A 12,960-nucleotide genomic window follows, 5' to 3' on the forward strand; every position below is an offset into this window, starting at 1 on the left:
TTATTTAGAAAAATCAGGAGTAGAGCTTTAGAGGATGTGAGAGGGGAACTACTCTGAAGAAACAGATTGATTCTCAATATTCACTTTGCTTTTATTAAAACAAAAATGTACAATTTGCTGCAAAAAGCAAAGGATGGACATAAATGATTTAGTTGCAAATCAGGGACATTTTTAACATACAAAAATATTTTTAAACATAACCATAATAGGTTACATCCATGCTAACTTAATTACCTTTACTTCCCACTGAAAATAATAGAAAAATTAATCATGCCATTTACTTTATTACTTACTTTTTGAAGATCTTACCTTTTGAAGATCTCCAGATGTCCAGAAGAGGCTGACCTACTGGCAGAGAAGCCAAAGTGTTTTATTCAAATAATGGTGAAGATGTAAGATCATGAAATCAAAGGAAAATATTTTCACCAGCTTCTGAGTAAAAAACTTCAGCTGGGGCCATGTGGCCAGCAGGCCTAGACCTGGATTGGGCCACAGCGGCCTCCTGCTTCAGGGACTGAGGCAGTAGCAGCCTCCAATTAAAGGAAGGTTGCTTCCTTTGTCTCATCAGGCTGAACTGCAAAGTCCTTGTTGATTGGCTTCCACGTCCAAATCCCTGAAGCTGCTTATTCGAACTAGCCAGTCAGCAGCAAGCAGACTGTGTCCAAACTAAGTCTGACCACACTGGGTAAAAACTGAGCCTGCAGGTCCTCATGGCAGAGAAGCTGAAGACTTTTATTCAGATGGGGAAAGCTATTTTCCTTATATCTCATGTTATTACAGCTTCACCAGCTTCTGAATAAAAAACTTTGGCTTCTCTGCCACGTGGCTCAGCCTTTTCTGCAGTTCTTCGAAAAGTAAGTACAGTAAAGCTATGGGAAATGGAGTGGGGAGGCCGGATAAGGCCCTGGAACTCTCAATTTCAGCCTGTAAGAGGCCGGGGGAGCCCTAGGGAGGCCCAAAGGGGGCTTGGGGCAGCTGGATCAAGCCCAGGAACTCTCCATTTAAGCGTGTAAGAGGCCAGGGGAGCCCTAGGAAGGTCCAAAGAGAGCCTGAGACAGCTGAATCGTGTTCAGGGACCTGCATTTCAGTCTAACAGGCTGGGGGAGCCCTAGGAAGGCATGAAGGGGGGCTGGGATGGCTGGATTGAGCTCAGGGACTCTCCATATCAGCCTTTAACAGGCCATGGGAGTCCTAGGGAGGCCCTGTAACAGGCCATTCACACTGGCAAAGAGGCAAAGGAAGGCTCACCAGACAGGCAGGTAGCTGGACCACGTCAGAGGCAATGGAGAATGGCAAAGGAAGGCGCGGTAGGGTTCTGGGTTGCATCGGAGGCCGGAGCGAAGGCAGGCAAGTGGGCTGGGTCGCGGGGGCCACATCTTCGAGGCTAGCGAGCAAGGGAGCCAGAGAACGCCAGCTAGTATATCATGGCCAAGGCAGGAGAGGCGAGATAAGGAGTGACTAGGGGGGCGGGGTCAGCCAGTGGTGCAAGTAGCCAGTTCTCCAAGCTGCAAAAGTTTAACTATCAGTTCACTTGAACTGGCCCAAACTGGCTGAATCCCACCTCTGGGTGTATGCTACCCTAACAAAAGTTGAATTTTGAAAAAAAAAATGGCTTATAAATTTTAAACCAAAGGAAAACTAAAGATTTCTTGGAACCAATCTTTTCTCAAGTTGTTTTGTGATAGTGTATGGCTCCTTGGCCACTTCAGTTTATTTTTAACTTGCTGATGATTTAGAAATTTGGAAAATCAATTTTTAAACCTCCATTTTTTTATTTAAAAAGTATATATAGCTACTACATATGGTGTGGAAGTTTGTTTATCTATAGCAACAATCATAGTTTATTGTGTTATACTTTACCATGGATATGTTGTCTGCAGTTAATGGAATTTGTAGCAGCTACTCCAAACTTAATTTCCCTATGTTCCATTTTGAAATTGTACACATTGATATTGTTAGACACATTTCTTTAAAGAGGGGGAAAAAAACCCTAGCTTTTCCACTGACTAGCTTGTTTGCTTTAATTTGTGTTCTATGCTGATCAGCTCTTTAATTCTTCAGCACCAGCAGACGTTTCTGAATCAGCTGAGAGAAATCACTGGTATCAATGACACTCAAGTACTACAGCAAGCCTTGAAGGTACAGTGATTTTGAAAGATAACTACATTTAGATCTCTAAATTAAAAATACAATTCAATACAAGACTGTACGGTTGATTTGAATGACCTGCAAATAGGCTGAAATTGTAGGCGAACGGGGGAAATTGTGAGTGGTCCAGAATCGTTATTGAACATCCAGAGCTGACCATGGACTTGAAACATGATTTCCCCATTCCTAATTAAGCAGCTTACCCTTAAACTGTATTCATTCGGGTTTAAATATAGATATATTAGTGTTTGTAGTTATGATTTTTCTACATGCTTAACTGATCATTTATTCAACTTCATGTTGAACAATAAAGTTACAAAACTGATTTCAAACCTCCTTGCAAATGTTTTATTTAGGAAACGTATACAATGGGCAGCATCTAATTCAGCCATTCAACAATTTCATTTGCCACTGCAGAATACGAATATATTAAATCAGTGGATTTTGATTAAATTTCAGCTTTCATTGCATTCAAATATAAATTTGCTTATCTTTCACATTATTAATTAGTATGTTATTTTTAAATGATTAGGTTTCTAATAATATTCATGGCAATATGTAAAATTTAAATGTACCTGGACTTGATGTTAGAAGCTGATCATAAAATGGCATTCTGATAATTCATTCTTATACATTTAAAGGATAGCAATGGAAACCTAGAATTAGCAGTAGCCCTCCTAACTGCAAAGAATGCCAAGATTCCTCAGCAAGAAGAAACAACATACTATCAAACAGCACTTCCTGCTAATGACAGATATATAAGTGTAGGAAGCCAAGCAGATACAAGTAAGTGCTTTTTTCTCACCATATAACTACACAACTGAAACAACTAGAAAAACCTGTTTCTACTGAATATTAATGAACTTTTTATATCTTATATTTGATATTGTCTGTTTTATTTAATGATTTTTTTAAAAAAAATGCAAGAAATTCTTACATTAGACAAACATAACTTTGTGATGGCAATTGCTCTAAAGCTGATTATCATCTGTCAATCTTATCTATCTGTAAAATCTTTGTCTCTATTTCTGTTTTTATTTGAGATCCAGTTCTCACAGTTTCCCAGATTTTTGACAGCATCCAAATTCTTTGGTTGGCATGATGCTGTTTAGAACTTTAAAATTATTCCTGATAAATGGGTTAAACATATTAGACCAGTACAATAGCCATAATGAAACTGCTTGGTGAAAATTTATTTGATGACCTGGTGGGCTGAAATGTCCTGTTTATAGTTGTTTATGTAATCTCCTTGTTTTTCTTGTAGTTTTCCTTCTATTTCACGTTGCTTTACTATGGACATCCTAGTTAGAATTGTTTATTGATTCAAAGTTACACTATTTCAGTTTCAAAGTGAAAAAGATCTAAGGCTTAATGCAGATGAGAGTTTTCATGAATCAGCAAATGTATACCAGTAAAGAGGTAAAGTGATAGAAAGTATAATAGGTAATGAAATTTTAGTTGATTGTTCAAATATAATTAATAACTCAAGTTACACAGCTGAATGATACTATAGTGCTGGGAATAAGTAAAATGTAGAGACAAATTTAAACTAGATGTTGATCATTGCTAATATATTTGATTTTTCATTCTATGCATTTTTAATATTGAGGAACATAGGTTTGCTTTCCAGATGTAATTGATCTCACAGGGGATGACAAAGATGATCTACAGAGAGCTATTGCCCTCAGTTTAGAGGAATCAAACAGGACATTCAGGGAGACGGGGATAACAGATGAGGAACAGGCCATTAGTAGGTAGGTAAATAATGTACATAAAGAAAAGGGCATTTCTTTTTTTTTAAAAAAAATACATCTTTTATTTTTTTCTACACAGGTATAAATTATATTTATCTGATTTTTGGTCTTTTTAATTTTAATTTGTTTTATTGCATTCTGTTCTAAGTTCTGAAAATTCTAAAATGCTTATGTTATTCTTTAATATTTTTTGGAGTAAAGTTGAAGTAAACTCAACTGTATTGGCATTAAAGCCACTGGTTATTCTACCTTGTTACTGATTTGTCTTTCAAAATCCTTGTATACTTACCTTAATTTGGTGGTTTATAGATTTATGTTTTCTTTTAGTAGTAATATATGCCCCAAATGGAGACCAAAAAGAGTTTTTTAAACACCTATATGGAAAATTGGTTGAATTGCAAAAAAGAAATATTTGTATGGTAGGGGATTTCAACTCCATTGCTGATTTCCAAAAGGATCACAGTAATGCCGGGAAGAATAAAAAGGGGAAGAGAGAGCTCCCCAAGATTTGTAGGGAAATGATGAAAGAGCTAAATCTGACAGATATATGGAGAAGATTACATCCTGAAAAAAGACAATTTACATTTTATTCAAATCCCCACCAAACATGGACACGGATTGATTTGGCATGGATGAGTGGAGAGATAGCAAATGAGACAAAAGAAGTGGAAATTTTGCCTAATGAATGGGCAGACCATAATCCAATACAGGTAATATGGAAGGGCAGGGCAAAACCAAAGAAAAGATGGACCTTAAACACTCAATTAATAAGAGAGAAAGAATATATTAATAAATTAAAGGAGGAATTGATTTTTTTTATTAAAGAAAATGATAACGGAGAAACCACGAAACAAAATGTCTGGGATACGATGAAGGCGGTTATAAGAGGCACAACAATCTCTTATAATGCTAAGAGAAACAAGGAAAAATATTCCCAACAAAACAAATTACAACAGAGAATTAAGGAGCTAGAAACCCTTCTACAAAATAACCCAAAAGAATCCAAACTGCAAAATCAGATAAGTATAGTCAAACACAAACTGAATTTAATTGATCAAGAGAAAATGACTATGAATTTGAACTTAACTAGACAAATCTATTTTGAACATGCCAACAAGCCAGGAAGATGGCTATCTTATAAATTGAAAAAAAAGAAAGAGAAGAGACTGATATACCAGTTAATAGATAGCAAAGGAGATACATACCAGGAAATAGAACAGAAAAAAGAAATCATTCATAAATACTTTGAAGATTTATACAAAGAGAGGATGTCAGTGAAGATAGAATAAGGAATTATCTAGATGAAGTAAAGGATAAGGCAATTGGGGAAGAAATGGCTGAACTATTAAATAAAGACATTACTGAATCGGAATTGAAATCAGCAATAGAGAGCCAGAAAAATAATAAAACCCCGGGCCCAGACGGGATCCCAGGGGAGCTGTACAAGGCAATAGCAGATCAAATCGGACCACTTATGGTGGAAGTTTTTAATGACGTTTTACTAGCAGCTAGGATGCCGGACTCATGGAGGGGGCACTGATCTCGCTGATCCCGAAGGAGGATACAGATCCCAGATATATAAACAATTACAGGCCGATTTCACTCTTAAATACTGATTATAAAATATTCACTTCTATTATAGCAAACAGATTAAAAAGATTGCTAAACTTGTATATACATGAAGATCAAAATGGATTCCTTCCAACTAGGCAAATAAAGAATAATCTAAGAATAGTATTAGACGTACTAGAATTTTATGAAGCCCACCCAGAGAGACAAGTAGCACTCATGTTTCTAGATGCAGAAAAAGCTTTCGATAATTTGAATTGGCAATTTTTAATTCAAAAAATTTATAATTTGAATCTGGGTACCAAATTTGAAAATATTATAACAGCTATATATGACACACAACAAGCTAATATAATAGTGAATGGGGAATGCACCCGCCCAATAAAGATAGAAAAAGGAGTGAGACAGGGTTGCCCACTCTCTCCCTGCTCTTCATATTAGCATTAGAGACATTATTAACACGAATTAGGCGGAATTCAGATATAAAGGGATTAACAGTTAAGAAAGAGGAATATAAATTGCAAGCGTTTGCGGACGACATGATTTTCTTCCTTGAAGAACCAAAAGACAGGGGACCAAAATTGATGAGTGAATTAGAGAAATTTGGAGCAGTAGCGGGACTTAAAATAAACAAAAACCAAATTAATGACCAAAAACCTAACAGAAAAACAGAAAATAGAACTAGAAGAAATAATGCAGATACAAGTGACAAAGAAAGTGAAATACTTAGGAATTTGGCTAACCCCACACTGTAAGACACTTAAAGAAAACAATTATGATAAACTGATACATCAGGTAAAGAAAGATTTAGAATCGTGGGGAAACTTCAAATTTCACTACTAGGCGAATTGCTACTATTAAAATGAACATTCTCCTAAATTTTTGTATTTATTCCAAACGATCCCAATTAAATTACATAAAAAGTTTTTGAAGAACTCAATAGAACAACCCTGAAATTTATTTGGCAAGGAAAAAACCCAGAATAAATGTAAAAGCAATGCAGGATATGAAGAGCAGGGAGGGTTAGCATTTCCAAACTGGGAGTTATACCATATGGCCACCTCATTAGTTTGGTTGAAGGATTGGGTGAATTTAACCAATAAAAGAATACTATTTCTAGAAGGCCATGATTTACAAAGGGGTGGCACGCCTTTCTATGGGACGTAGGGAAAACCAGTCAAAAATATTTCCATAGACATTTAATTAGAGACGCACTATTAACAATTTGGAGGAAAATAAGGAAAAACATTATACAAAAGTACCAGTATGGATTTCAACAATGGAGGCAATGATTCACCCAAACAATTTGGAGCTTACCAAAATGATTAAATACAAAGACTTATTAGACCCACAAGGAAATTTGAAACCGAGGCTGGATCTTCAAGAGCAAGGACATAAAATTGATCAATGGGTTTATCTTCAGATTCAAAGCAGATATAAACAAGACAAAAAGAATTCGGAATTAATAACAAACTGCAACAGTTAGATAAAATTTTATTAGGATCAAATAAAAAAAACATAACAAAATTTTATAACTACTTATTAGAAACAGAACTAGAAGAAGAAATCGTAAAAGGAAATATGATTGCTTGGAGTAAGAACGTAGGGCGCAGCATCACATTAGCGGAATGGGAGAAAGTTTGGGGCAGAAACAATAAGATTACCAAATCGGCAGCATACAAGGAAAATCTTTATAAAATGTTTTATAGATGGCATCTCCCCCCTTCGAGGTTAGCGAAGATGCACCCCAACATGAGTCCGCATTGCTGGAAATGTAGGAAAAAAGAAGGAACCTTTTTCCATATGTGGTGGTCCTGTGCAGAAACCCAAAAGTATTGGAAGAAAATCAAAACTTGGTTGGAAGAAATCACCAAAGAGCAGATCGAATACAAACCAGAGTCCTTCCTACTAGGGATTTTTGACAAGCAAATTTCCAAAAAAACCAAATACATAACAATACACATTTTAACAGCGGCCAGATTAGCCTTCGCTCAACATTGGAAACAACACCAAATTCCATCAGAAGAAATGATTATTGAAAAAATCTCAAAATGCGCAGAAATGGATAAATTGACTTTGGCGCTAAAAAAACAAAGACACTTCACTATACTATGACAGCTGGAATTGTTGGTATAATTGGATTGACCAAAGATAAATAATATATTATAAGGCATAAAAGAAAAGTATCAATACATAACAACGAGGTAGCGATATAAGTTAAAAACAGGTGTGGTTATATGACACAAGTTAAGGTGATGAAAACAAAAGAAGATCTTGCAAACTGTTAAAATAAGAATACTTTTAATCCTGTAACCTCTTTCTTTCTTTCTTTTCTTAAAATTCTTTCCCTCTCTTCCTCTTCTCTTTTCTTTCTTTTCTTTCTTTCTTTCTTTTGCTTATTTGTGTATGTATTGTGACTGGTTTTAATTGTAAAAATTAATAAACTATATTTAAAAAAAAAGATTTATGTTTTCTAAAACAGTTTATTGTCTGACATCACATACTACACTAAGCCTGCTTGTCAATGAAGCAAAATGTTTAGATTCATATCAGACAAATCTGTTAACCATGGTTTACATATCATAGTTCAGGTCCTTAAGTTTTCCCAAAGTCAAATTTAAACAATCCATATTATGGCTCACAACAGTACAATAATGTTCAAGAGAAATGAAAGGGAAAAAATTTGGAGAGTTTATTTTGTAGATGTAGGAGGTTTCTTCTGTAATGTGAAGAACATATGCCAAGATATTCCTCCATGTTTCTATAGTTTATTTTTTAAAAAAAATAAAAATTACACCAGGCCATATGGCAGAATTGCACTTATTATTCTTTAGGAATATGCAAACTATCCCAATCTCGGAATGAATTGTCCTGCTGAAATCTAAAATATTCCTTTTCCATCCAGAATATGACTTAGTTCCTCTGAACTATCCAATTCTGGGATTGATTTGGCAGTTTCCAGAAATAAATCTTCTAAACAGTGGGTGGTATTATGTAGCCAGCATTCATTCTTACTCAAAATAATCCTGTTTCACCTAGAACCATGTATCTACATGTTTTGTTGTATCTGGTTTGGAAAATTTACTTCCAGAAATTGCTGTACCTTCCACCTAGAACAGGGGTATCAAACTCAAGGCCTGCGGGCTGAATCCGGCCTTTAGAGAGGGCACGTTGGGCTGGCCTGTAAATAGCAAAGGACCGGCCCGCGGTGTCTTTGCTAACAAAAACAGGGCACAAGGGGGAAGTGTGCCACCCACAGCACGTTTTCGCCCTGGATGGCCTCCTGCAGTACTCTGCCACCCAAAACGGGGTGCAGAAAAGCAGGGGGGAGTGATCATGTTCATTTTACGTGATTTAATGAAACAAATTCTTGGATTAGGAATGTAATTGGCAGGGTCTATTTACATTCATAACTCGAGAATTATATAATGAGAGTGAGGGAGGGTCTCAGGGAAGTCCTGCCTTAGCAATTGGCCACCACAGCCCCCCCAGTCCTGTGTCATGCCCACCATGCCCCCCCGGCCCTCTGAGGTCACAACCCTGATGTGGCCCTTAATGAAATTGAGTTTGACATCCCTACCCTAGAAGGACATGGTCCAGAGAAAGAATTTTTTTTTTCTTCTCAACAACAATTCTTAAAAGAGTTCTTCAGAAAAATACGTACTTAAATCAACAAATGTTGTACAGTTGTACAATTTTTATGCATTAGTATAGTGAAATAAGAAATAATCATTAGGGGAAAGTTTATACAGTATTATAAAAGGATAATTTAATATATACAGTATTATAAAAGGATAATTTAATATTCTGAATGATTTCCTACTGTAATTTGTAACTATAGTAATATTTAAGTTTGTGAATACTTTGAATTTTCAATATTTCTGTATAAATAGGATCTAAAACGTCGTTTTCCAATGGAAAATTTGTTGATTTATTTGTTGAGTAAGTTATTCAAAAATACATAAGTGATAATAGTTATAATAGAACACATTGTGGTTATAACAAGTATTTGTGCCATAATACTTGTTCTGAAATTGCTTTTGCTGCAGCATGAAACTGCAGCAAAACTTCTAAAAAACTGCTGTTTTGAGAATTAGGTGTGGCTCTGCTCTTTCTAAAGTGATCCACCAACGATGCTTTGCTATAGCTTATAGAGTACAGTACTGTTATCAATGGCTGGACAGTAGGAAAAATGACATATTATATTCTAGAAGACCAGATTTGATTTTGAGATCTTTTTATATACATTTATGTACTAAAACCTTTCTTAATATAACTCAAATGGTCTAATATGGCTAATTATTAAGTAACCTATTGCTTAAAATAATCTATAATTTAGATTATGTAGAAAAAGTCTGGAGTCTGATAATACCTTTCTGACTAATAAATTTTATTAAATGGCATAAGGATGATGAAGATTTGTGAAAATATATATCCAAATTGTTAGACTATTTGTTCTAATTATTTCATTTGTTTTCTAAGAGTTTTAGAAGCCAGCATAGCAGAAAACAAAGCAAGTCTGAAAAGAACACATCCAGAAGTCTGGAGTGATTCTCCAAATCCATATGACAGAAAACGTCAAGATATTTGTCCAGTGGGCTTAAAAAATGTTGGTAACACATGCTGGTTCAGTGCCGTTATACAGGTAATTATGTATTAATTTTATTAAACTGTTGGGTTTATCATAATAAAGACAATTGTTTGAAATGCACAGAGAAATTAATGATGTGGAGAAATTAATATAAAAAGTCCCCAAGTTATTTTCTATATCCCTATTTTTATTTTTTAACACCCTGAAATACTGGGTCATTGAATCAAAATTATTTGATAAATGAGTCAATATATTCTACTTAGCTAGATGCATATTATTGGATAAAAGATCAGACCAGAAATTATGTTAAGGCTTTGCTTCAATAATCAATTTAGAGTTTATATGCTTCATTATTGTGGTAAACTTAACAACTCTGATGCCATAGCCACTTGTTTTGGACATGTATGAAAGCTTTTGGTATTTGAGAGTGAACAATAAGATCAGCTTTTTTGAAAAATGACTTAATATGTAATACATATTTAATATTTCATATGTAATACATTGGGAAAAAAAAGAAACATAACTTGCATAATTACAACTACTGGTAGTCCTCAACTTACAACAGTTCATTAAGTTATCTTTCAAAGTTACACCGGCATTGAAAAAAGTAATTTATGACTGTTTTGCACACTTAAGACCATTGCAGCATCTCTGATTACATGATCAAAATTCAGGCGCTTGGTAACTGACACATATTTATGGCATTTGTAGTGTCCCAGGAACATGTAATTCACCTTTTGCGAACTTCTGATAAGCAAAGTCAAAGGGGAAGCCAGAATCATTTAACAACCTTTTTACTAACCTAAGAACTGCTGTGATTTGCTTAACAACTGTGGCAAGAAATCGTAAAGTGGAGCAAAATTCACTTAACAAAGGTTTCGCTTAGCAACAGAAAGTTTTATGGTCATAAGTTGAGGACTGTCTGTATACTGTGAAGCTTTGAAGGCATTATGTGTATGATATAAATAGTGTGTATGTATATATGTGATAAAAATACAGCACATGTGTACGTGTAAGCTGAAATTGCCTGACTATAAATAATTGTGTATTTTCCCCATATGAAGTATAAACTTTTTTCTTGTGATAGTCATTTATACATTAATTCAGATTTGTTACAGGAGCCCAATACAATGGTTGTTGTCATTTTGATGACTTTGTCATGTTTTTTAAAAAGCAAGGCACAATATTTTTAAAAGTTTATTGCCCTGATTCTTATAGGGCACTAGCTGATAACCCAACGTTGCCTGGGTATTTATTTATCCCAGTCCTGTATTAGACAGGAATAGCAATGTCAAGTGGCAACGTAAGTGCAGCATGGGCTCTCCTCCCTCCTACCATTAACGTCTCTGCAATTCCTGAAGAGGCGATGCGAAGAGCCTGGCTTCTTACAGGCTGGAGAGTTCCTGGGCCTGATCCAGCCTTCCCAGGCCCCTTTGGGCCTCCCTAGGGCTCCCCCCGGTCTCTTACAGGCTGAAATGGAGAGTTCCTGGGCCCGATCCGCCTTCCCTAACCCATTTCCCATGGCTTTATTGTACTTACTTTTTGAAGAGCTGCAGAAGAGACTGAGCCAAGTGGCAGAGAAGCCAAAGTTTTTTATTCAGAAGCTGGTGAAGCTGTGTTGGTCTCCTAGTAGTGCAGGCAGGCTCCCTTACAAATGCCCCCTTGTGGAGTACTGTGAAGCCATTACCATAGCAACTCCACTCCGCTGTAAGCTGTATCTTATCAGAACACACATCCCAAAATACCCCAAGGGGTATTAGGGGTATGTTACCCCTCGCAGTATTTCTTTCCAGAAAGTAAGTCATCTGTGTACTAAGTTTGGTTGAAATTGCTCAAGGAGTTCCAGAGTTATGCTGGAACACACACACACACACACAGCCATTTTTATATATATAGAAGATAGAGATAGATAGATAGATAGATAGATAGATAGATAGATAGATAGATAGATAGATAGATAGATAGATAGATAGATAGATAGATGATTTTGTAAATATGTGTCTATACCTAATAAGTAGAAACTGAAGTTTTTAAATATATTAAGAACTAATATTTCACTTATGCCTCATAGAATTTTATAGCAGCTACTGTCCAGCACCAAATGGTAAAAATTGATACTTGAAAAAGTATATTAATATTGTAATTTTGTGGCAATAAAAATACTTATCTATAGGTTTGTTTCTTCTGTTTTATTTGTCTAGCTTAATGGGCTAATGTTTCAGCTAACTATCTTAATTTACTTCATATGTGATAAATTAGGACATTACCTACTACAGTATTTATTTAACCACAGGATTGATAGGCTCCTTAGGTTGCATAAACTGTGTGACAATATTTCATGTTTTCATCAGGGGTATCTTGAAATCTGATGCATTCTGATAGGATTCATCAATGTGTAACATTACCTTTATTAGTCAGTGACTTGTGATGTGGAAAAGTACTAACATTAAAACTAAAACAAATATATTCTACAGATGCAGATTTCCCTTAGTATATGTGGCTTCATGGAATATTAGTTGCATTGGTATGTGCTTTTATGAATCATGTCCTTTGTTTTTCATCATTTTAATGTGAGCTAAAGATTTATTTTTACTCAACACTATGTACATGTGTGCCAGTTAACCAAAATTGCTTTCACATTCTGCTATATCATGTGGCAACACAAACATGTGAATCTGTATACTCTTATAGATGTTTTAATTCCATATGATTCTGTGTATATTTTATAGATAAATAAAGCTTACAGCTTAGGTATCTAGATCTAATTTTGCCATATGATTTATATGTAACCAGTACTTGTTTAAATACCTCCTTAAATTTTTTTTCAAAGATTCTATTAAAATTTGTTTTAAATTCTCCTCTTTGTACACTCTAACTAGATTTTTATCCTTCATAATT

The 12,960-nt window shown here is 35.2% G+C and overlaps 1 protein-coding gene across 8 annotated transcripts in view; it reads left to right on the top strand.

Moving 5' to 3' along the window:
- Positions 1-12,960, top strand: part of USP25 (ubiquitin specific peptidase 25) — a 52,944-nt gene that overhangs the window by 7,187 nt on the left and 32,797 nt on the right. For all 8 annotated transcript variants that reach the window (XM_026700653.2, XM_026700657.2, XM_026700658.2 and 5 more), the window contains exons 2-5: positions 2,062-2,139; positions 2,790-2,934; positions 3,779-3,902; positions 9,954-10,116. In XM_026700653.2, coding sequence (XP_026556438.1) covers positions 2,062-2,139; positions 2,790-2,934; positions 3,779-3,902; positions 9,954-10,116 — 510 coding nt within the window. The remainder of the gene's footprint in view (positions 1-2,061; positions 2,140-2,789; positions 2,935-3,778; positions 3,903-9,953; positions 10,117-12,960) is intronic.

This window comes from Pseudonaja textilis, chromosome 7 (assembly GCF_049901715.1).
Source record: "Pseudonaja textilis isolate UNSWEBS1 chromosome 7, rPseTex1.2, whole genome shotgun sequence".
Taxonomy (NCBI): domain Eukaryota; kingdom Metazoa; phylum Chordata; class Lepidosauria; order Squamata; family Elapidae; genus Pseudonaja; species Pseudonaja textilis.